The sequence below is a fragment of the Silurus meridionalis genome, chromosome 7 (genome assembly GCF_014805685.1).
Source record: "Silurus meridionalis isolate SWU-2019-XX chromosome 7, ASM1480568v1, whole genome shotgun sequence".
NCBI lineage: Eukaryota > Metazoa > Chordata > Actinopteri > Siluriformes > Siluridae > Silurus > Silurus meridionalis.
In genome coordinates this window covers 20,307,086-20,334,268 of record NC_060890.1, presented here as the reverse complement: position 1 = coordinate 20,334,268, position 27,183 = coordinate 20,307,086, and the positions used below count along the sequence as shown (strand labels likewise).

The 27,183-nt window shown below is 37.0% G+C and overlaps 1 protein-coding gene across 2 annotated transcripts in view; it reads right to left on the bottom strand.

Moving 5' to 3' along the window:
• Positions 1-27,139, bottom strand: part of LOC124388964 (disintegrin and metalloproteinase domain-containing protein 12-like) — a 95,724-nt gene extending 68,585 nt beyond the window's left edge. For both annotated transcript variants that reach the window (XR_006926493.1, XM_046854117.1), the window contains exons 1-3: positions 26,791-27,139; positions 10,964-11,076; positions 7,528-7,601 (exon numbers count right to left, since the gene is read on the bottom strand). Coding sequence is in view for 1 of the 2 variants with exons in the window: in XM_046854117.1 (XP_046710073.1) it covers positions 7,528-7,601; positions 10,964-11,076; positions 26,791-26,884 (281 nt within the window). In the remaining variant the exon portion in view is untranslated. The remainder of the gene's footprint in view (positions 1-7,527; positions 7,602-10,963; positions 11,077-26,790) is intronic.
• Between the last annotated feature and the right edge of the window lie 44 nt (positions 27,140-27,183).

Below are 27,183 nucleotides of genomic sequence, written 5' to 3'. Positions count from 1 at the left end.
CTGTATTCAGATGTGCTCACAACAAATGATGTGCTACTTATATATTTAATAATATATTTGTAATTAGTAATCCTCTATAAAACAAAACACAGCCACTGGACCTATCACACAGAAGCACAGTCAATTGTTCATCAGTGATTTCAAACGTTTATCCATAAAATTACACTTCAATAAAAAAAAAATGGGATAAGTGTAATTCTTATTTCGTCTGTCTGTAAGTTTACAATGGCCCCCTGCTCATTTACAGCTTGAGGGTTGGGGAATAGAGAAAACATTTTTCAGAAAATAGACTAATACTAGTAAGCAGATTAATGATGCTTCCTTCTGTAAAGGCAAACTCGATTCCGCTTTGCTCCGACTCATTAACTCAACTCCAGACACAAGCCAAGACATGTTCCAGACTTGCATATCTTATTTCTTAACCATACATATCTCAGGTTTCGAGATCGACACCCCTGCAAACACTCGGGATGTTTCTGAGTCTGACTTGTAGCACTGCTGCATGTCTGTGAGAACATTCTGGAAGAATCTTATCTGTCATTTCTCCAGTTCAACTCTTACACTCATTCTCTCTCTCTCTCTCACTCTTCTTATCACTCTGTTTTACATTATCTAAGCATTCAACCTCCAACATTCAGGCTTTTAACATTTGCCCCTATATCTCACCCTTACAGCAGACTTTTACTTACTCCCTTTATTGCTCCTGGCCCTAAACTGAGATTACGAGACCCCCTTTATCTCTCTCAGGTAAGTGGTGAAGTTGTTAGCACTTGAAAGTGTTAAGATGTGGGAGAGCTAGACCATCACACAGATGCACACACACACACACACACACACACACACACACACACACACACACACACACACACAAAGAGTTCTCCCTGGCTGTCATTTCTCTTTGATAATAACAAGCCTTCCCCATCCAAAACTGAGGGGGTGGACCTTTACGTAAGCACTGTCTCCTCCATCCCTCCCTCCTCTCTTTATCTATCTGTCTCTATCCGTTCCTCTCCACATCTCCCCATCCTCATTCTCTCCCAAGAGGGCTTAAGGTTGCCATGGAAATGGCCTTGAATCACCATGCCTTCGTTCTTCATCCCATTTTGTTTCCTGGTTGTTGTTGTTGATGATGATGATGTTGATGATGGTGGTGGTGGTTTTCTTTGGGTTTTTTTTTTGTTTTTTGTTTTTTAAGAGGATGTTTATCCGCTAAGGCGACCCCTAATCGGGAAAGTCAAAAGAAGAAATAGTTTATTGTAAATAATTATTTCAATTGAACCCACTAACACATCTAGCTATCAAAGCTTAAAAAAGATCCATCAACATTAGGCCATATTGTAGAACCCCCAAGAAAACAATCTTGTTGGAATTATTGCGTAAATGTTTAACTGTGCCAATAAAACATAGGGTTTGGAGAGAGCAATGGCTGGAAAAGCTGTTATTAAAGCATGGTTCAATATCTCAATTCTATTGTTATGTTAGATAGTAGAACAGGGCATAATCAGGAGATAATTATTCTGGTTATCAATGACTACCATATCATTATTTTTACCCTACCACCCCACAATGGTTGTTTATTATGATTAAAAATATGGATTGTGTGATTTCAGTGGATATTTAAAAAAGTGAAGTATGTGGAACCCTATGAACAAAATAAACAAAGCCTGAAATCAGAAACAACGAGATATCATCAAAAACAAACAGAATATGAATGTTTGTTTTAAAAAAGCATGACTGTTATGCAGAAAAAAAAAAAAGATAAATAAATTAATAAAAAAATCAGAAAGTCATCCAGTGTGAACTGGATTTAAATAAATATTGGGTTTCAATGATATCTCTCTAGCACAGACATGTTTATATAGGTAAAGGTATATACTAGTAGTATATAGGTAGTTTGCATCCTCTTTCTAAGGTGATAGACTCATGAATTATATTTAATCTCTGATCCATATGTGATTTTTTTTCTGGTGCCTAAAGTGTTAAATGGAGGTGCACTCACAAAATCACATCACTACTGACCCTTCGCACCCTCAACACAACCTCTTTCAGCTCCTCCCTTCTACTGGTGCTACAGAGCTCCGCTTTCCAAAACTGACAGACACAGAAACAGTTTCTTTCCCCAGGCAATCACTCTCATTACCAACTCAACATAATTATATTCCCTGCTTCATATCTATAAGTACTGCATTATCATCACATCATCTGTACATGTTACACACACTATTGCTGCTGTATATTGTACAAGAAACTCTATATTGTATCTGACGCACAACCATGCACTCTCACACTTTATGTACATCGCTGATGTCATATACAAAGTATATGACATCACACACTCCTTGTGTGTGTCAACACACTTGGCCAATAAACCTGATTCTGATTCTGATATGTAGGCTAAGGTCACATACAATCTATGAACAAAAGTATTAGGACACCCAATATGTAGTTCGTCCCCAAACTGTTACCAGAAAGTTGGAGGCACGCAAATGTATAGGATGTCTTTGGATGCTGTGGATTGCATTTTCCCTTCACTTGAACTAGGAGACCCAATCCTGTTCCAGCATGGCAATTTGCACAAAGTGAGCTCCATGGAGATATGGGTTACATGGGTTGGAGTGGAAGATCTTGAGTGGTCTGCTATAGAGCTCTGACCTCAACCCTACTAAACACCCAAGCACCCCAGGCCTCCTCAACCTACATCAGTACCTGATTTAACTAATACCCCTGTGGCTGAATGAGCACAGATTTTCACAGCTTGACTCAATAATCTAGTGGAACATCTTCATTGGAGAGGGGAGGTTATTTTATCAGCAGATGAGAATTTTAATATAAGGTTAGGGACCTTAGCATTCACATCTATAATTTTTGTAGGAAATGTGACAAAATACAATCACTCATTTAAATTCCTTGTAAGAAACTCTTATCAGATCAAGTTTATCTGTTCATCTAAATAAAAAAAAATACATCAACTCTTGAAATAGCACACATAAATTAATAAAGCCGGTGATATATAATTTCCGTTAAACGCTGCCAGGAAAGGCAGAGAAACAATTCTATTCGACAGCATCAATTTCATCCAGATGCTTCTAAACGGCAAGAAAGCTTTAATTGATACCCAAGTGAAATTCTGGGTGGCCTGGAAAACTGGTATACAAAAAAAAAAACTGGTATAGAAAGGAGATCTCTATTTGCTAAAATTCTTGTCCTTTAAAATCAGCTGTAATTCAGTATGAAACACAACAGGTTTGTGTCCCTCACCTCCTACTGTGTGTTCAGATTGTACAGAAAGCACAGCTTTATATTAGCATGAACTATGGCTTGGTTGAAATTGAAGAAGTTACAATACAAATCATTGCTTTCACTTTTCATAGTTTTTTTCTTTTTTATCAAAAGATGTTTTTCCACCTATTTTTGCAATTTTCAGTCATGTTTAAACAACTGGGCTTGATCAGGCCTTTCATCCTTTTTCTACCTCATCCTTTTTCTACTACTACACTATGTAACACATTATATCACCTGCTGAGTCTTACAATAAAAACCTTTTGAGCATACTTTGGAATCAGAGGTGCTAATTAGCCGTTGAACAAACCATCAGCAAAAATGATGAAATCGAGGAAATGATGACTTTTGGATCACATTAGTCAGTGTAATGCCCGTTTATCAAGGCCAGAACACAAGTGTGAAAAGTCTTTTTTATTAGATTTTATTAGAACAAATATGAAAATTATAGTCATAGGAAATAATAGGGTTTAATACATAAACAGACAGCAATATTCCATAAAATAGAGAAAATATCACAGAATCTAAATACTACACAACAAAGTAGAAAATAAAGGTGAAAGGTATTACAGCTTAACAACTTCGAGTTTGGCAAGCATCTAAGGCAAAACAGGGTATAAACAGGCAAACTAACCAAGGAATTTAAAAGAAGAAAAGATGCACGCAAGATGACAACCAACCAATAACAGGACAGAAAAAATGACTAGAATCAAAAGAACCAACAAACTAGCTCAGGCAGGAAAATGTACATGATGCTGACAGAGCGGATTTGTGACATATTTAAAAACAGTGGTAGAAAAATCCTGAGTGGTGCAATAGATCACAAATCCCAACAACACAATGGGCACCCATGGACGAGAGAGTTCCAAGACAATATATTTGAACATACAATTTCCTTCCTGTCAGTCACAGCGACACTGTGGACAGTGCTTTCAAGAAAGCTGACATACTGTAAATAAAAAATAATTGAACAAGCAGTGATCTATGCAGCAGAACAAACTATTCTATACAAATTTAAGTTATTCATCTGCATTTTGTTTTTCACTCAAAAATATATTTGCAATAGTCTGGGGTATTTGCAATTTGTACTAAACTACTAAAATAATTTTACTTGTTTAATCAGACTTTAAACATTTGGTCCTGGTTAGTTGAAAAAAAAAAAAACAGTAGAACTAAAGTTTTTTTTTTTGCTTACTAAGCTTGTTTTATAAACTGATGAGCCTCATGAACAATCTGATCATTTCTAGTCTGTGTTCACAAACAGGTGCTAAATGTATTTTTTAAATGATAAAATCATATGGGCAAAGTTTAAAATTCAATGCCTTTCAATATGATAGATTTAAATCCAGACTGTAAAAATGAATTTTTTTGCCCAATATTTTGTCATTTCAAATAGGGACGCCCAACATTTCATATTCAGACGTCCAAACATGTTATCAAATGTTATCAAATTTATTCCTAAGTCTTGAGACTTCAGTCATTTGTAAATCTCAGTGAATCTCTAAACTTGGAAGGTTTAGTATGATCTCTGCTCCAGATGCCTGACTCAATTTTTAATTAAAACTATTGTTGGAAGAAATCATTGACAGTCTTTGTGTAGTGTAGAGAGGACCATGGTTGTGGTTAATTTCTTCATGTCTCCCTCCTACAATCTGATAAAACTTTATACCCAGCGAAAAATAATTAATATGATCATCCAGAACATTCACTATATAATATATTTCTACATTTCTCCATTAAAGTAAGTGAACTCAGGCAATTTTATGTAGCTGAACCCAAACGTGTGTATGATAATTATCTGTCAGTGTCTGAGTCATGAAGATCTAGAGTATAAATTACAAGGTGAGCAAACTTAAGTTTTTTATCTTGTCATAATGGGAAAAAATAAATCCATTTAAAAAGTCGTCTTTTATAGATTTCATTATGCATTTTAATGTATTAACTGCATAAAAAGGGATTTATACCATAGACTATAATCTTGTCACTGACTTTTCCAGAGCGCACTGAATAATAAGACACATTTTCCAATTATTCCTGCAGTCGAGCCTGGTTTCACATGTTTAAAAAAGAGCGTTCTCAGATACACCACTTTCCAGATCTTCAACTCCCATCATGACCTCTTACTCCCATAATGACTCATTATCAGGTCCATGTTTTAACATTCTCACTCAAGGTCTCTCTGACTCTGCAGGTTAGGCACTCCAACCCAAAATGAGCTTTGCAAGCATCTGGCTGTTACCACACACAAAGACACACACACACAGTGAACTTCATGCAGTTTCATGTGCAGAATTCTGTAATTAGATTCTGTTGTGTTGCTTTCAAAGCCGTGGGCAGGAATCTGTCAGTGTGAATGTTTAGTTTTTTTTTCTTTCAGAGGTCACTCTTTTCAAAAAAAGACACACAAATTAGGCTGAAGCAAATCAAGTCTTCTTCAGCAAGATGAAGACATGCACAATGTTCACAAAGGATTACAACACAGCCTTTTACACAACAGATCAGATTTAGTTTTTTTCATGTCACTGGACACCATGTGCACAAAAAGGATCGAGTTGTGTGTCATTTCTACAGTAAGCCCCTGTCTGCTTGGCATTTTAGTCAAGTATCCATTGGATGCCAGCCATCTTACGCTTAAGGAAATTCTGTATAAAGCTGCAAGTCAATCCAGTTGACACGGGGCCAAAGTTCCAGAAAAGAAAAATGCATGAAAATCACTGTTTCTCTTTTAACAGCTGAAAACTAAAGCTGATAATTTTATTCAGTTTTCATTTGCCCAAAACTTTCATTCAGGGCGAGCCATAAGTGAGAGAGGATAAGATTGCGATTAGCTCAAAAGACCCATGATGCCTTTCTGGCAGTTGAAATACCACGGCCTTATAGTGTATTACATAAGGAATAAAACACAGTAGTTATAGTAACAATCAACACAGAGGTGATACTGTTCCCACGCTGATATAATTATATTTTTTTCAAAGTTTTCTCATAAAAAATATTACTTTAATAATAATAATGTTTATAGTTATTGAATTTAATGTATAATTTTGTCTATGTGACAAGTTAGATTGCCTTGTAGTAGCTATAAATGGTCATTCCTTTTTTTTTTTCTTTCTATTTTCCATGAAGTTAGAGGGGTAAAAAAGCGTGTCAACATTCTGTGTTGAAAAACAAATCAAATACAGTTACAAAGTATTTACACTCGAGACTCTTTCATAAATAATGAATGTAAAAATTAAATCAAAAAGCTTCCCATATCAATCATTATCATTTGTCCGATTTTAAGCTCCATGATATGTCAGACTATTAGCCTATTAAAGTTAAATAATGTGAAATGTAAGTCTGTGAAAGAGTTATTTTTATCTGTAGAAACAATGAATCATATTAATTTAATAAAATAGCATTATATAAACCCGCAGTTCGCCCTCACGTCAGAACTATTAACAAAGTTGCTGGCACAGAAAATGAATCTGACCAATCAAATTCAAGAATTTTTAGAGTGCCATGGTAAATAATTTTAGCTAAATGTTAATTTAATTTAAACAATATACCTTTATCTTTATTTAAACATAATTTTATCAACTGTAACTTAATTTTGACAAGAAAAATGACAAGAGCAATGATATAAAAATATTCAGTGTCACTGGCATTAGAAGATAACAAAAATATTGTCTCTGGTTTTGTTGGAAATTCATTGATGTAGAAGATCCTATAAATAAAAAAGGACATAAATTGGTCTCTGCTATAAATTATCCAATGTTTGCTGTATTAGATATTGCATTACTAACCAGCCAACTGTTTAGCAATAGAGAAAGATATTGTTGGCTGCAAAAGAAAAGGCCAAGTGAATCTCAGGGCATTGTTTTTATTTGAATGAAAAGGTAAAACATTTTTTCCCATGCAATGTAAAAAAAAAAAAAAGTAATATAAAAATGAAGACCAAGCAATACAGCACACCCAATGCAAAACACAAAAAATTGATTTTCAGGATTGTGCTTTCATCGTGTATGGTTTTCAAAGTTTATATACAAGGCAGCAATCACAAAAATGAAGTCGAAATGAGTGAGTGAGTGAGTGAGTGAGTGAGTAAAAAGGAAGGTGATTTCAGCAATATTGGAGATTAGAGCATTTTGGATTTAAAATGCATCTGTTACCAATTTGTGTATCAGAAAAAGCTCCTCTTGTAGCAAGTGATAAGAGCAACCAAGCAAGAATGTGTGAGAAAGAGAGAGAAGGAGAGGGATGGGAGCTTACTCGTTTTTCTGCAGAATGAGCAGCAGCTGTTTGCCTTCAGCCTCAATCTGGAGCCTCAGTGATGCAGGATGACCCTAAAATCAGAGACAGAGAGCGAATGACAGAAGGAAAACAGAAAAGAAGCGTCACGGATGCTTAGAATTTGACAGATTAGGGGGTAACCAAGCTCTAGGATTCACAAGTCTAATATCTTTCTTTTTCCTGACATAAAGTCTTAGAATACTACAGAGGAATGATTTTACATATTTTGTTATGTGAAGAAGAAAATTTACAAATTACTAAATGATAAGGAAGCATTCATTAAGCCCCCTGTTACACCACTTCAGCAGCACCAACAAAACTGAATGCATTTCTATACAATTTGTTGCATAACTACATAAATGCAAGTTAAAAACACTTTAAAAAATGCACAGCAACTCAATTATGTGTAGCCCTGCATTATCTCACGTCCCACTGGTCAGTTTTTGAATGTCTCTTTGGCTAAAATGTAATTACTCGAAGGTGTCTTTTGTATAATTAGGACCGCCAGACCATCCTAGAGGTCATTATACAATAAATAGCACAACTGTCACTCTACATAAATGGTCCTGTAACCATAAAGGAATGTAACCATGGCAACTAGCATAGAAATCATTTCAGGCTATATCGCTATTCATATTTTCACTGTGGTGCTAAACAGAAACATAAGAATGAGGGGCTGGGATTGACACAGAAAGAATGGGCCACAATGCATTTAAATGGCATGGTTCAATCTGGAACAGAACAAGAAAACACCTGTAGAGTTTGAACTACAGCAATAGTTGCGTGTATTGCCATGATGATAATTTTACTGATGTTTGGAAATCTAAAAAGTTTGAGCTGCTGTTGCAGTTATGAGGAAGTAGAACAAGTGCAAAGCCTCTGTTGTATGCAATCATGGGAATAATACCATAAGAGATGCTTCATTGCCTTTTCTTACCATTTTCACTTGTCATTCTTGTACCACTTTGTTGGATGTTGTCTCATATGCTACAAATCAGCAATAATAGTTGCCATGTAGATTATATTATGACAAATATGACACACTGTTCATGTTGGTGCTGTAAACTTCACAACAAATAGAGTCGTGATGAAATATAGCATATGCCAAGTGGCATTTGTTGAACCAGCATTCTCAGGGCCAGCTTCTATCCCACAACCATTACCCTGCTAAATTGTACACAGTTCAGACACTGATGTTTCACTTACATTTCTACTGCCTCGAATCATATTGCAGCTCTGCTTTGTTCTGTATTTTCTGTAATATCTCTACATAATTGTATATACTTGTAGTTACATAGCATATCTATTTATATGTCTGTATATTATTTGTCTATACATTGTCTATTGTCTTTGGATAATTAGGATATTGTAATATTTGTGAAAACATGACCATAAGATTGGTGTGTGCTTTTTGAACATCCAATTCCCCATTTAGTTTTAATTTGCTGTAAAAAAAAATAACCTCCACACTTCAGGGAAGATGTTTCACCTCATTTTTGAGTGTAGCTGTAAAAATCTTCGCTCATTCAACCACCAGGGTATTAGTAAAGTAAGGTACTGGTGTAGGTGAGGTGAGGAGGCCTGGGGTGCATTCAGCGTTCCATTTCATTTGAAAGGTGTTCAATAGGGTTGAGGTCAGAGTTCTATAGCAGATCTTTCACTCCAAACCATATAACCCATATATATCACCATTGAGCTGGATTTTTGCACAGGGGCACTGCCATGCTGGAACAGGTGCATCCAAAGACGTCCTATACAATTGTGTGCATTCAAATTTGTGGTAACAGTTCAGGGAAGAACCACATACAGCCAGGTGTCCCAATACCTTTGTCCATATAATGTGTGGTAACAGTCACAGTGGTAATTTATGTAAAGCTTTGAAAAAAAGTGTTATAGACTTTCATATCTCTCACGTGTTTACCAAATTGTGGACTGCAAGTACATTTTATTTAAACAGTTATGGTAAGTTCTTCATAAACTGACTGCAGTTAATCATGAAAAAAGATTGGTACATATTATACACGGCTGACGATGCCTGTTTAACATAATCCGCAGGCTACTATTGCATGCACACACACACACACACACACACACACACACACACACACACACACACACACACACATATACACACACACACACAAACACAAATATATAAATCTGGGTGGTCTCTCTTTCCCCCACACCTTTTGCTTAAGGCAATGCACATGTTGAATAATAAAGCTGCCTTTTATTGACTCCACCATGAAAACAACACACAGGAAGCTTACTATAATAAATGCCTTACTTCAGCATATTTGCGACAGCTAAATGTTTACTGTGGCACAAAAAGATGACTATAATTAACTGCAACTGTAGCCTCCTCCTCCCCACAGAGCTCACTATTCATAAGACCAACAGCAGAGACGGTCATCCGCTCAAAATGTTCACGTCTGCATTGGTTTAGAAAAGTTTAGCATTAAAATAAATTCTATTGTAAAAAAAAAAGTTGGCTTTTATTACTGTATTTGGTAAAGTGAACCTCACAACATGCACTTCTCTGAGTAATGCATACCTTTTCCCCAAATTTTCACAAAGGGGGTAAAAAAAACCCAGACCGGTCTGATGAATAGAGTTTGAAAAGTGCTGGGAAATTGTAGAGTGTGTTTTACGGATGGCTGGAGGACTGGAACTATGATTCATACCTGGCAAAGCACTTCCATATACAGCACAGAATCCTGAATTGCAAATATTTCATTAGTACAGCAGGTTCTTTTCCTCTCTCCGTTTTAGCTCTTTTTCCTTCATATTTTCGCTCGCTCTCATTTTCCATGGATTCAGACCACTGCTGAACTGCAGGATTTGAATAGCTGGATGGAGAGGTAGCTCTCTTTGATTAAACGCAGTACAAAATAATTTTCGGACCACTGCTTCTTAGGCAGACTGTTCTTTTTATTGCGGAACAAAACATGGGATTTTGAACAGAAATGATAAGCCAAACTACTGAATTGAAAATTTAATTAGGAAACAGTGCTCCTTTTTAGTAAATGGCCTATGGCTTCAAAAAAAGGGTATGATAAGTAGGGCTGCATAATGTAATAACCATTCACCCAAATATGAGCAAAACTTTTACTTTAATTGCATTGTTCCTACAATAAAAAAAAAACTATTTCTAGTCTGTGAATTAGAATGCTGGTCACTCACACAGGTTCCCAATGAGTGTTATGACGAAGCACAGGCATCCGTGTGATCTGCCACACCATGTTCTCATGTCTTTGCATTGTGAGCATCAACAGACATGCACACACTTTCAACTTTCTGAATCTGTTACACCACAGTTACAATGACTTAATATGTTCACAAAATTATTTCTGTGACGTACAATCAGTTTTTTTTTTTACAGAAAATATCATTTTTATATACACATAAAATTTACCATTGATTGCAAAATGCTGATTGGTCTTCTCTGCCCACCAAGAAGAAGCCATGGTTCTGTAGTGCCATAATGTTCCACTTTACCAAAAGGCCCATGTTGATTTGTTGGATTTGCTAAAAGGAAAAAATAAACACACAAAAACAGATGATTTACAGATGATTATCTATCACTATATTCAAATATAAAAAAGAAATAATCTTTTTTTATCCAATAAACCAGGAGTCCCCAACCTACAAACTGTGGATCATCTGGCACCAGGATTATTTCCATTTCCATTTATTTCAGTTATTAAATTTTCATTATAAATGTAATAAATAAATGAATAAATAAACTATATCATGTGTATAAAAATTTATTTCATATTGTGTTAAGTTATGCATCAACCCCCCCCGTCCCCCTGGTCCATTGGTACATTAGTCTGTGGTGCAAAAGGTTTCAAGACCGCTGCTATAACCTGAAAAGGACCTTACACTGCACCATGTCAAAAAAGAGATTTTGTTGCTTCAATAGCGCCATGTGTGTTTAATCACAAAGAAGTGGCAGAAAACTACAGTCCCACTAAAAGTTTTTTACTGTAAATGGACTATTAGTTATATGCCTTTTGCTGAAATATATCCTATAATCCTATGAAGTTCATCACTGTTAAAATCGTCTGTTGTCATAGGACACAAGTTCTCAGTGTCACAAATCAATAATGGCAAAAACACAGGCCTGGAAATCTGATACTGGATCTGATATGAGCTAGCATAAACTGGTCTTGGGTGTTTTACATGCGAGCACACAGAGGTCATTAAAACTTAGACATGGAAATTTAAACTATAAAAATAAATAATTTAATATTACATTCATTATTAATTATTATACTTTTTAAACTGTCCATTCACAATAACCATGGAACCCAGGATCACGTGACATGAGACCAAAGAACATTAATTTCCTATATTAATATAAGTCTTACATTTGTCCTGCAGAATACTAGCCAATTATGACCCTTTATTAATAACTACTCATTAGTTTAGTAGATTGATCATAGCATCATTAATATAACATAGCTAACATATATACACCACAATCTCTTTAACAGTGTTGAAAATGTAATTACATACATAGATCTCCTCAAAGAAACACAATGTTTGTGAAGTTTTTACTGTGCCAAAGTCTATAGACCCACTAGTGTAGAAGGCTGTAAGTTAGCAATGATATCCATATATTCTACATTAACATATTATTTGTATTCAAAAATTACAATAAATCGAATAGTGTAGTATTATGCACAATTTGCCATGTATCATGCTGTTCCACATAATCAGGGGTGGACGAAGTACACAAACTATGTAGTTGAGTTAAAGTAAAAATGTGAAATTCGACTCCAGTAAAAGTAAAAGTGTTCCGTTTAAACTTTTACTTGAAGTTCAAGACTTTCTGTACTTCTAATGTACTTAAATATCCAAAGTACTATAATTTTAATATGGCTATAATGTTCCTATTATTATTTTTGTCACAAGACTCTTTGCTCAATCAACTCAGTTTATAGGAAAAGACTTTGTTACTCTTAGGGCACCAATCTATTAATAGATCTATTAATTGATATTAATGAGTCAAACACTGATTGATATCTATTCAAATTATCATTATCCCAAAACCTTCTTTTTAACAAGAGTCACGAGCTTCTTAATCATTTATTACTCTTAAAATGTTCTGCTTGCTGTTGAACCAACGCTGAACTATGCGTTGGTGGTAAGTGAACACTGCCAAGTGGCAACCAAACAAGCACAGAGCGCTCTACACTGATTGGTGGATTGCTGCATGCTTGAGTAGTTAAGTTTTTAATTACTCATAAGTAAAAAGGAACTACATCGCAAAATGTAGTTGAGTAAAAAGCGATATTTGACTTTGAAATGTAGTGAAGTTAAAGTCTCCCCAAATGGAAATACTTCAGTAAAGTTTACAGTAAAGTTTACTTTATTACTGTCCACTACTGAACATAACCAGTAACTACTGAAGAACAGCCCAGTAACAGTTCCCCACTAATACATTCAATATTTTACTAATGAGAAAACCATAGTATCAATATAGAAATAGAACACGTATCAACACGAACACAAATGAATCAAGCTTAAATTATATTTTATTATATATATATATATATATATATATATATATATATATATATATATATATAGATATATATATAGATATATATATACAGTACAGACCAAAAGTTTGGACACACCTTCTTATTCAAAGAGTTTTCTTTATTTTCATGACAATGAAAATTGTAGATTCACACTGAAGGCATCAAGGCTATTTGACCAAGAAGGAGAGTGATAGGGTGCTGCGCCAGATGACCTGGCTTCCACAGTCACCGGACCTGAACCCAATTGATATATATATATATATATATATATATATATATATATATATATATATATATATATATATATATATATATCGATTGGTTAAACATTTATATATTTTTAATATATCGAAAGAGACTGACAGAGAGAGAAAGACTGTTTCTCATCAGAACAGCAGACAGCACATGCCCGCAAGCAAGAGCAGTAGCAATCGCTCTGAGCACACAAGAGACAAACCACAAGCCCCCCGAGGGACTTGTCGCCTGCTAGTGTGAACACAGGGGAAATGAGGTTTTCAGTTCTTAGCAATGTTCCCTTTGGTTGTGATTTCTTGCTGTGCAGAATATATTTCTACTGGGCATTCTTTTCTGTCATTTGAATATGAATACTCCCTGAGCTGTACAGATTGAGGCTGCCCCCTCCCAAATGCACGGATAGCATTAACTGGCAAGCTTGGAAAGACAGTTCTCTACAGCATCGCTATGCTAACAAGATTTAATGTGTGACTGTCAAATGTGTTGCTCCGCTTACAGAAGATGTAGCTTGCGGGTGTTATTTGTGGTTGGGAGTGAGGTTTAGGTGGCAGCAGGTCTCTCTGTGCTGATATGGGTTCTTGCATGGGCTTGCATACAATAAGAGTCAGGTGTACCTGTGTCTGGTTCAGATATTGAAGTCACCTGTCAGTTTCTTCAATTAAATCACTTCTTATACTTATTTGTGTGCATTCTGCACAGATTGATTTTTTTTCTGCATGGGAGCATCATTAGAAGTGTGCAACACCGAGTGGCTTAGATAAAGCTGAGTGGTTTATGCTTTAAAGATGTTTTAGAGATTAGGCTTTAAAAACACTGGAATATTCTTCTGTGTTCATTAGAGGAATACGTGCAATGTATAAATCCACACAAACTCTTCTTTGGCTTCCAAAGCAGTTTCTCTATAATCCTTCTCATTTTTATGATCAAATTCCCACAGGAATCTCTTATTCACATAAAAAACAAAACAAAAAAAAACAGCCAGACTATGAGTGTATCGTTTTAACCTGTCTATCAGCCAGACATGAGCTTTGTGCTTGTACCATTACACCTTTAACTCTTCAGTACAGATTCCTTAAAAACCACAGCAAAGTCTGGTTAGAGGATTAGGAGGCTAACAATAACCAGAGTCAGGGTCTAGGCTGAGGTCATCTCTTTACAAGCAGCCTTAAACCACACATGAAATCTCCATTACGTGCTCGAACGTGCCGTACCAGTAGTGCTTTGTAGACTCAGTTCACAGCCATGACTTATTAGCTTCATTGCATTTAACAAGCTGTCTTGAAATGAGCATTTCAGTTATTATAGTTCAGCTTTAGTTTTAATGCCGTCTTATAAACCGTGAAACGGGGGCAAAAACTCGGCGACACATAGTCAGCTTTTCCTCGTGCGAAACAAGAGACGGCTGTGTAATTTTAAAGGCTTTGATTCGCACGGTTTAGCTACATCAGTACTGACAGTAAATGAACAAATTATACGTGTAAATATCTTTGGATGCAATAAGGCGGCGGTAAAAACAAAGTCTGGTGCTTATTTATAAGACAAACCTCAATAAAGAGGTCTCCAGCAGCAAACTGCTCCTTTTATTTTTGTGTGCATCAAGAGGCTTTGCTTTATATTTTCTCTTTAATATTTTCAATATAAGTCACCCATGTGCCACATGAATGTGTGAGTGTAAGCCTATGACTGACTCCATGTCAGGTGTCATGAATAAGTTCAATGCGGTGTAAATTGCTCTTTGGCACATTGAGGGAATTACAGACTCTGTCGATTAAGGGGAAAAGGAAGCATGCATGTCTTATATGTGAGTATGAGTTAGTGAGCACTGAATCAGACCAATACATTTACATTTACATTTATGTTTACATTTATGGCATTTGGCAGACAGCCCTTATCCAGTACGGCTTACAGAAGTGCTTTGAAGTCTCTATCTCAATAAATACATCTGATACTGATTCACTAGTTCACGAGCCACAAATGCTATTAGTTTGTATTTCGTAATTTGTATTTAATTTCTGGTGGGGAGGTAATTTCGTAAAAATAAATCACACAAACAACACAAGAGTTTTGTTTAATAGAAAATAAATATAAGTTGTTAATACAGTATTTGGCATGGATTTTTCATGCATGTTTTATGCTTATTTATGGTACATTTTCCTCCATGCCTCTATTTAATTACAGTCCACTGGAGGTTTACGTTACTGTTAGACAACCACTGAATGCAATTTTCTCTGCTCTGACTCAGAAAAATGCAGACATAATCAATCCCTACATCTAAAAACAAAAAGGTTCAAATTGACTCCATATTTATCGTCTCAGTCTGACATCATGCACCTGGAGATACTTGAGAAGAAATTTCTCCCCAAATGAATCATACCTCAGATTTGGCTCGTGACCATCTCAGCATGGTTCGATTTTTCGAGCTATTCAGTGTATTGTGCTGTAAAACTTTCTCTGAACGACAGCACAGCCTGTTTTCTGTCGCGCACATCTCTTTAGTGTGACAGAACATGCAGAAATAATGATTTCCTAAAAGCCTGGGTTTGCACTATGGATGGAATTTTGCATCTTTCAACCCTGATTTGATTAATTCACCCTCAGCTGAGAGCTATGCAGAAGACTGGAAATGATAATGAAAGGCGCTTTCTCCCTTTATTATCCCTGTCCCTGGTTCCCCTCCCTTCTCCTCTCTTCACCTCCTCTGATTTTTCTCCCCCTTTCTTCCATCCTTTTTGCTCCTCTCTTTCATTTGCTAATGAGCTGACCTCCTCTCAGCCCCGTCATAATAGCACTGTCCAAAACAAGCAGCGGTGCGGTGACATCAACACTCTTCTCAGCCTCCATGCTTACTAATGCCTGCACCTCAATCAGATTCAATTAGAAATGAAAAAAAAATGAAGCCTTTGATGACAAACAGATTATTGCAATCATGGAAAGCATGTGAATGGATGAGATACACAGTTTTAAAGGGACAGAGAAGAGAAAAAGAAAAAAACAACCAAAATAAAGTGAAGCGTCTGACAAGATCGAGAGAGCGCAAGAGAAAGAAAAGAATCAATGTGATCGACATTAAGCATGGTTGTGGGTGTGAGAGGCCTCTCTTGTTCTCTCGTCACACGTCTTCTAGTTTCAAATAAAATTCAAGTTGTCATTCACAGCCATGCTTGAGAGAGCCTTTGCTTAAATCATGTGCCTTCTACTAGCAACTAGCCCTTGTAATGAAAAGCCTTTCTTGAAACTAAGGCTATTAAAGGTGAAGAGATTCTACAAAACTGACAATCTAGAATAATCCTAACATGAAATTGACCTGCAGCAGCCGCATTCATCTCAACTAGAGTGAAAACTAAAATAATATTGGATCAGTGTGCATAAATGTCTGGAGTTAATTAGGAAACAGAATACATTTCAAACAATAGCCATTTATCTTCATCTAGCAAAAAAGTTAACCACAGATACGTCCTTCGTTTTTTTTAACGCATGGCACATCATTATGTAAAACCATCATTATCTTCCACTTGTCACACATTCTCTGCCCTCTCAGCATGAGCTTCCCGCTGCGGTGAATCCCACTTGTGCTTTATTTTTACACTACATTATACGTGCTTTACTTTTCTTTGGCCATGTGCCTTTGTTTTGATTTTGATCTTGGTTCTGCCGCAGCCATGCCATTGGTTTGTTCACCAAATGTGTGCACCTGTTTTGTGTTTTACACTCAATAATGTTGTCTTTTTCCTCCACTTTCTGTGTTTTCTTTTTTTTTAACTATTATTGTGCATTTCAAAGCCTTGTTTTGCCAGTTACATCTTTCATAGGTTTCCATTTCCTCTTTTTGACCCTCACCTTTTTTCTTTTACGATAATAAATTAACCGTGTTTAAGGTCACCTGCCTGCCCATGCTGTGGACCTCGACTGTGATGTTTGCACTGCTCCTAATAAATTCCTGCTGAGTTTACACACTTGCTTCCTTCCTGTCTTCAGTAACTGCACCCATTAAACGTATCCATCACTTGAAGGAATGCAGGTAACAGAAACAATAACTCAGGACTTAGCATTAACGTGCATTACAAGCATTCTGATTAAAGCAGAATGTGATTAACTGACCCGGAGAATATGTTTTAACTCGTGTGGTACAGGTTTTACCTGTGTGTATGATGACATGTTTACTAGAATTTATAAAGACATAATTCGAGAAGGGAATTTACTTCTCTTCAATTGGAGACCACTCTGTGTAGCTGGGGATGGTCCAACATCAACAGCATAAAAATACATGAAATTATTGAGCAACTCAAGAACTTTAAGGATGGATTTAGACTGTAATTAATATCAACCGTTTACTATAATGGCTCAGGTGCACAGGTTGCATTTAATCGCCCATCTCTGCACACCACAACAATTATGGAACTGTAATAAATGGATATTCGGTGCCACCCAGATGATGATTCTTTTGAGTCTGGTTCCTCTCAAAGTTTTTCCCTGCCACAGTCGCTACTGGCTTGCTCATCGGCGAAGACCAAACAAACAAATTGTTTTACAATTGCTTTATCTCTGTAAAGCTGCTTTGAGACAATGTCCATTGTTTCAAAGTGCTACACAAATAAAACATAATTGAATTGAACTTCCAGTTACAATTAAAATGTTTAAATGTTTTTGACGTATGTAAATTATTTTAACTCCACAAATTTACCAAAGGTGGCAGCATATACAATTAAAAAAACAGGGAAATGTCACGGCTTTACATAGCTTTAGACTGAACATGGAGTGTTACCATATCAGGATCTTGTTTTAGAACAACGGCAAAAGAAATGAACAAAAACAACAAAAATGCCAACTTAATACAATTAGCCAAGTATGATATTCGAATGCTTAAGGCTTTGTTCACAAGGCTGTCATCTGTCAAAAAAACACCCCCTTGCCAGTGATTTCAATACGAATATATTGGGTTGACTGACAGCATGTATCAAATGGCTATGTAATGTATAAATGAATCTATTTTAAGAAAGACGGTGGAATTTTGGTAGAACAAACCAGCAAGAAACTGCATTTGCCGTTGCTGACAACTACTAGAAATTTCCTTGTGAGAGCAGACTAATAGATAACGTCTGGGAAATGCACATTTTTCAAGGACCAGTGAGGTTTATCAATTGAAAGCAAAGTGAATTTAGAGTTGTGAAGGGTGGAAAACAAGGGTTTACAGTCAGAATGAAGTCTCTTGTGAAACCCCTTATTGTCCAATAAGTTTTCTCAGTCTATTTGCTTCACTCCCTCTGACCTTTATGTGCATACCGAAGCTCCTACTTTCTCCCATTGCATGACATCATCCTCCACATGGTCTAAGCATTACAGTGTGTACAGTACCGTAACCGGGTGAGAACGATGCCCCCTGCTGGTCATAACAGTGATTGTAATCCTCTGAAAGATTGGAGTTTGCCCAGGTGGCTTAGCAGTCAAAAGTTAGCTAGTGCAATGTGGAAACAACAAATAGCTTAAGTGTGTGTGTGTGTGTGTGTGTGTGTGTGTGTGTGTGTGTGTGTGTGTGTGTGTGTGTGTGTGTGTGTGTGTGTGTGTGTGTGTGTGTGTGTGTGTATGTGTATGTTTGTGTGTGTGTGTGTGTGTGTGTGTGTGTTGTGTGTGTGTGTATATGTGTGTGGTCATGAGAAGCAAATAAAGCAAACGTACAGCACCAGGTCAAAAAAAATCTGTCTACAATGAATAGTAAAAAAATAATAATAATAATTCACTATTTCAACCCCTTACATCTTGGTCTCCATCATCAGTTTACATGTCACAGAAACACTTTAACAAACAATTCCACCGTCCTTCAGGTTGCAGGTTATATTCTACCCATACTCTATTATTGTAAAGTGTTTCTGAAGAACACCAGAGGTTTATAGTGTGAAACTTTGTATAAAAGTAAAAGTCAAATGTCAGTTAGAATTGCCAGAAATATAAGTTACAACACAAAATGGCACTCAAAGGCAATTCCAGTTGCTGCAAAACTGTCAGCAAGGAATATTTTCATGAATTCATGTTAGCTGTGGAACATGTGTAGCCTGGAACTAAGACCCAGCAAATGTCAGCCTGGGGGACTTTGGCATTCAGGGTGGGCAAGTAGCCGTACCATATGCCTCTCGATGGCAAATAGAGTGTTGAAGAAAGCCAGAGCATGCTCAGATAACCTCACACAACCTTTTGGATAAGGAGAGCAGCGAAGATAACGAAGTCAAAGTGACTTATGTCTGACCGTCTGCTTTGATCAAAGACAAGAATTGACGCATGTCAGCTATCTACATAGCCTAAGTATGAAAAATACCAAGCCATGCTGACATGTAAGACTCATCCTGCATCTTCAAACCAATCATTTTTAATCTAGAATGAATTTATAAGAATATCAGTACAGACAGGATTTACAGTGCATGCATATATTTCTGACATGCCTATTTCCATCTTCCAACATGCCCTACAAGCCATGCCATGCTTCCAAATGAAACAATAGTCTTTTGTAATGTATGACATTTAGCTTTGCAAGGACTCGATGTTCAGCTGTTCCATCTGGCCACACAGATGGATGAGCAAAAAAAAGTAAACCATTTATTTCATTCATGAAAAGGCAGTGGTAATTGAATACTAATTTCATCCTTGTAAGTACAAATAAATAAATAAATACATTTAATGACATTTTCCCCATTTTCAAAAAACAGCCAAGCTTTACATGCTCCACAGTGAAGAAATGTGAATTCCGAAGAAACAATAAAAGTGTTTTGTGATTTCTGACAAAAAAGATTAATTATTAAATTAATACCATATTGACTGACAAAACGAACTGTGTTACGTGGCTGGGTGATTGAGCAAATCCAATGGGATTCTCTCTCTCTCTATATCTCTCTCTCTCTGCTACACCCAGTCCTGCTATCAGTGTCAATGAAGCGTGATTCCTCCACGTGGCAGCATCTAACCCAGACGAGCTCTGAGAGCGCTACAGCTCACTGATCCATGCTTCCCGGCTGTTTACAAGACTAAATTTATGGGTCTTTATGGGTAACTGAGTACGGCACTGGGGGATAAGTAGAGCTCGTAGTTATGGGCTCGTGCAATAAGCTTCGACTCAGTCGACCAGCCATTTGTGATGACTTTAAATTTCTGTGTAGGATGGCTAAATATTGACTTTTTGCTCTTTTGAGTATGTCTGTACTTTACTTATTACATTACAGTGGATTGGTAAGAGCTACAACATCTAGAAATGATATTTTTGAATTCATGCAAAATGGTACATCATGTTTTCTGGTATAGTTCTTTTACAGTTGTATCCAGAATCAGAATGGTGCTCCTACTGTAGGTGTGGCTTAAATGCTCCAAATATTTAGAATTTACATTTTAAATTAATAAAATCTTTTCAATTCCCAAAACTAATTTAGTGGTTTCTAAAATTCTAATTTCGCATAATCCAAACTTTCCAAACTTGTTGGTGTTGAAACAGTTTTCAGACCTCATTCTATGAACAAAGTCCCACCAGGTTGTCTATAACCAAAAAATCTTAAATAGAAAAATAAATTCTTATAAACACTAATTGTTTACACAAAGCAGGCTAATAGATAATAGATGTGTCACACAACACTAAGAAAAAGACTGGCCTAGTTTTGAAGCATGCCACTTAGCCACATCATCATTTAGCCTAGTGACAACTGTACACCATGAGAGAGAAAGAGGTCATTCAGGCCTATATAAAAATATCCCAGACATTTAATTTCTTTTCAAGCGTTATCTCCTATAAAAGTTTATATATAGGCGAGGATCTGTAATGCGCTCCCTGAAAAATGGGCAGCATCAAAACAGCTCTGTCATTTTTTTATCTCAATACCGAGCACACGAGCATCAGTTCGACAGCTGCGTGAGAGCCTGACACTATATCTGTCAAGATTATGATGTGATATGATCTCTCCACTTCAGAATTCAGAATCACACTCAGCTAAGCTGTCTCACACTCCATCAGCGACAGCCGTTTTTCTGGGCATGAGTGCAGATTCTGTCAGATTATCTCTGGAAACAGAGCCTGGCATAAAAGTGTGTCAACTGTCCACCCACATTATAGTAGGACTCCCTTCACAACATAAAGGCACTTTTTAAAGCCCTATCTCTAAATCACTGAAGCACAAAGGTCATTGTGAAATGGGAGTGAAAGTACCAGTGCTAGATCTTTCTCTCTCTCTCTCTCTCTCTCTCTCTCTCTCTCTCTCTCTCTCGCTCTCTCTCTCTCTTTCGCTCTCTCTCTTTTAGATGCTCAGTTGACATTATCTTTAGCACTGGGGTGGTTTAGGGAAACTGGGCCAAGAGTGTGAAGTGAAAAATAAAAATCATTAAAAATGTAGCAGACTCAATAACACTGAGTGCCACGCTTATTTTATTCTTGAATTTAGCCTGTGTTTTGAATAAAGCTGAATTGATAACTAAACCTGTATTTAATTTGTATGAATCAATGATTGTAATTACAAACAATCTCAGTATGTCTATTGTAGTCATGTTATACAATAACATATAGATTCAATTATAAATTACATGCCCGCTTTACACTTTTTCTGAGTATCATCTTTTGTGTAATACTTACCGACCGGTGTTGCACAATGATCCAATTTTTCCTTGATAAAAGTGATAATTACTGGTATTCTTTTGCACAATATGCAAAATGAAGCCCTCATGCTGGACTCATTAGTGGTATTTCTGTTAATCGTGTCTTTATTACAATTTATTATTGCTCAGTATTGTGAGCATGGTAGAACCCAATGCTAAATGGCAGCAATATCAAATACAGTCATGTAAAAAAAAATACAAATAAGACTATCTGCTACAAAAATCACAATCTCCTTTTTCCCAACAAAACCTTCTGATTGCAAATTGGAGGAGGTTTTAGTACGGTAAAACCAACAAATTATTTGGTGTATTAATATTTTTCATGTTTGTCATGTTTGTTGAAAGCAGTTAAAACAGTGCTTATAAGAAGGGGGCTTGGGGGGTCTGCACTTTATATTTCCTAAAGAACAAATTGTACCTAACACAGCTTCGATGTTCATTTTGAAATTATTAATGGAAACATTTTTTTTTAATGGTTTTAAGGAAGCAAATTTTTTTAATTGATTACCGTAATTTCCGGACTATAAAGTGCACCCTTATATAAGCCCTGAATTTGACAAAGATTTTTATTTTAAACATAAATAAGCCGCATCTGTCTATAAGCCGCAGATGTCTACATTGAAACTAATGAACTTTACACAGGCTTTAATGAAAGACAGTGTCTATTACACGGTGTAACGGGTGATAGCCTGCCGCTGCATTTTTTCCGGTATTACTGCTTGTGTGCAAGACGGAGGAATATGTCCCTATTATTTTCTGATGCTCATTTCTAAGTTTCTTTGACTAACCCGTAACAATGTTGCCAAGAAAAATAAAAAAGCACGAGTTTTGGAAACCTGTCTGTGCTTATATGATTTCATTTGCAACTGGAGTTAGTGAGCTCTCCCTTCACCCAGACTCAACGCGTTACAACGGCTTGTATCTAAACAGTAGCCTACCAGGAAAGTCATTGTTCACTGTCTTCCTCCTTCCTTTTACAACTATTTCTCTCGAGAGTTTATCTTTTGGCATCGTCGTGCGTTTAAAAATCACCAACGGTGAAGCTTTTCTCCCGATGCCGTGCGGCTCAGAACACAGGTGAAGTGTGTTTTTTCATGCCCGGTTGTTTTCAGCGTGACGAAAACCCAGGAAAAATCCATATATTAGCCGCTTCATTGTTTAAGCCGTGGGGTTCAAAGCGTGGGAAAAAAGTAGCGGCTTATAGTCTGGAAAATACGGTATTTCATCTTCACGCTCCACTTCATCCTGATCAGCATTGCTTAGAACACCAGATATGAGACAGGAATAAACAGAGTTTGACTGAACATCACAGCACATATTTGTACACTCATTCACATCTTGGTGCAATTAAGCGTATCCAATTCATCAAAACTTGCATGGTTTTGGGGTGTGGGAGAAACCCATAAAACCTGACAGAACCCTTGTGGACACAGGGAGAACACCCAATCCTCAAAAGATGGCAACTTGAAGGTATCAAGTAAGATGAAAATGATAATACATGCACTGTATTAGCACTTAGCCTGAATATAGTTATTTTCCTGGCAGTCATTCATTTAACATTTCTTGTATCAGGTTTTTAGAACTTTTCTTCTGAATCAATTCATATAATTGAATTATAGTCTCAGTAAATCCAGTACCTCTTGCACCGTGTGACCTTAAAGTTTTACGGGTCAACATTGTACATAAAACTCACAAATTCCAGACAGGAGGTCGTAACTGTTTGGTATTCATACATGTGGTTAATTTACCAGCTCCCCCTGCGTTTATGTTGGACTCTTGCATTGCCTTCACGGCACAATCTCATCCTGTTCCAATTTAACCTCCTGAAACACAGAGCGGCACCTGCTCTTATGAGGAACCTTCAGGCCAAAATAGATTAATTATCCCTTTATTAGCCCTTAACAACCTGGGTAAGGTCACAACTTCCTGCCTTTCCTGTGCCTTCCTGCCTTTCCTTCTCACCAAGTGCCACTGCTTTCTTTCCCACATCAGTTTGCTTCCCACACAAGGTGAGTTTTCAGCATGACGCAAGACACATGAGTTCACTTGCAAATGCACCCCAGTTATACTAATGGCTGCTTACAGTGGGTATGTGAGAATGAGAACAACAAGTGATGAGGCATAAAGATCAGGGGGAAAAATAAAAGAGAGAAACAACAAAGGAGTCCCAGAATGAGTTTACATACACATATGGGGGGAGGCTTAGGAGCAGGAGTTTTCTCCTCAGGCCAGTTGTTTCTGCTTTCACACATCATCACATGTCTGCATTAACCATTCTCAATCATTTTTCTGCCTTTTTCCCACATCCTTTCTCCGATCGGCTTGTCTTCTTACCATCATGTTTACATTCCACCTAAAAATCCTATAACGATGCAGCCGATGTATCGAAATTGCATTAAAAAATGAACGCTTTATGTATACTGCTAGAAACTAGAAGCCTGTTTTTTGTTTTTTTTTTATATGTGCCTCTGCAGGAATCCTCAAAGATTCTGTATTAAGTTAAACAAGATGAAGGCAAGACAGAGAAAAAGAGGAAGGAGATAAGAAAACACAAATGATACATGGTTTGTGCAAATATGTGTATGAGGAAAAACATGAAGGTTACTTCGGTGGTCAGACTTTACTACAGCAATTTGGCAATCTAGAATATAACACGCATCAGGAAAAAATTATTTGAGAATGTATACAGTCAATTGATTGAGGTTCTCCAAACAAATGAGGCGGATCATTCATTTTTAATAATATGAAAGAGTTTTTCCGACATTCCTCCGATTACATTCCCAATTACTTTTATATTTGTGCATTTGATATGATTCTCATGTGAGAAAGTGAAATTCAAACAAACCTGACAATAATGTTCAAATTAATCTTTCAAAACATAATAATGAGGGAATGAGAGTACTTTGTATGAGCACGTGGTACTGAACTGAACAAATGGTTACGTCGTTCCTTCTGTGTATAATAACTAGATCTATCAAGGGAGAATTTTTATAGGTGGTCAATATTTTCCATTATCTTCAGTAAAAGTTAATTAATTCATTAAAACTAATTGGAATTCAACACAAATCTTTAACTAAAAGAATTGTAACTTGATAGAGTTAAGGTTGCAGATGATCTCTTCCCAGAAAACTGAATGATTATAAGAAAAAGAAAGAAAGAGGCTTTTACTTGTCACATAAACATTACACCATTGCTTCGCATATCCCAGCGATGTTAGAAAGCTGGGGTCAGAGCGCAGGGTCAGCTGTGATACAGAACCCCTGGAGCATGGAGGAGTAAGTGTCTTGCTCAAGGGCCACACAGTGGCAGCAGAGCTATACTGTGGCTTAAACGCCGACCTTCTGATCAGTAACCCAAAGCCTCAACCACTAAGCTACCATATCCCCCCCTACTTGTTGTTGTCTTTTCAAACTGCACAAAGCTCTAGTACAAAAAGAGCCCCAAAATCCTGTCAAAAACATTTCAATTCACCTGGTTAATAGGGTGCACCTCTATCCAATAGAACATCTGTGTCAGTAGGCAAGTTGATGAATCTATCATGGCTGTCGCGGCCGTCTGTAATCATACTCATTAGTGTCGTCCTCCCCATAGCCTTCCATAATTACCATGGCTAGATAAGGTAGATGGCATGGATTTTAATTTCACTGCAGAAATGTCAACACTGATAATGCATTCGGCGTACCTTTATAATGCGTTATATTTGAGCAATTAATTTCGCTCCACACGGGAACATGAACTCTAAGACAACAACAGAGTGCAATTGTTAAATCCTGATATAAACAGCCATCACACAGGGAGAAGTGGGAGTGATCTAATCACCATGTTTGCTTTCACCTGAAGTGCTTAACCAATCAGGAACAGCACAGAAAGCAATTAATGTAGGCAAAAGAAAACACACACACACACACACACACACAAACACAAAAGTCGACATAGCACTTAAGTCTATATTACTCCTTTGCTCCAGAGCAGAGCAGTATATCATAGACACATAGTTGGAGAGGTATTCCAATTTCCTTAAATCCACAAGAAACTGTTCAAAAAACTTCATCCTGAGAGTTGAATGAAATGAAGGCACCATGTATAAATCAAAACCCTGTTATAAATACCTTTGATGTGAATCTAAGTACACTGGTAGTCTTGATGAAAGCAGCGTGGTCTTACAGTAGGTACAAAGAAAGGCACTGATATTAACACTTGCAATGCTGAAGCTTCTATTGCAGTGGATTAACCCACACACCCCACACTGTTGCCTTAATAGGAAAATATATTTTTGTAATAAAACAAAATATGCAAAACATCATATTTTCAAAGTAATTCATCCAACATGTTTACTCAGGTCCTCTCAAAGTAGCCAAACTCGATGTATACTTGCATGTGTGCATGCAAATAAATAATTCGTAATATATTCTTGTGCAAAAATCTAATTTTGATCATAATTCCTCCAGGAAGTCAACATCACATGCAGTAAAATGATGCATTCACGTAATTACAGTATGATTACTTGTGTAAAACAAGATGCATAAAAAGAAATCGTTAGAGTTCACCCAAGGCGCTTGTAATCTGATAATGGAGAAACATTCACTGCAATAAATAAAGGGCTGTTAAATGCTGAATAACTTAATAACGCGCATTGTTTATCCAACTTCCTAATGTGTTGCATCGAGTTATTAACTGACAGTTTGGACAGTAAACTCTTACAGATATATGAATGTCTCAGTAACACAAACTGTTCATTAAACCCTGGGTATTCAGTGAATGTCACGAGAAAAGACAACTGTCTCTCATGCAAACTGGTTAAAAACCTGAGTCTTACCTTCGTTAGACAGACTGTCACCGGAGCAGAGCGCGAGCATCAGCACGCCGCAAAGACCCGCGAGCGCGAGCGCGAGCTGAGCTCCGGATGCCATGCTGCCAGTGAGAGACTGATCTGACCCGGATCGAAGCGCGCTGACCAGGGCCAGATCGGACTGATATCACGGCACCATCACATGCAGAGCAACAGCTGATGAGGAGCTGAACTTCGGGAACATCCGATCCACCACCGCTGGCGACCGTGCGCTCCTCTAAAGCCCAACTTTTCACAGCTGGAGGCTGATCTGCAAAGCGCGTGCGCAAAGCCAATCAACACTCTACATTACACTGCTGTACGCAGAGAGCAGCAAACGCGCCGCTGTATGTCTCACACACACACACACACACACACACA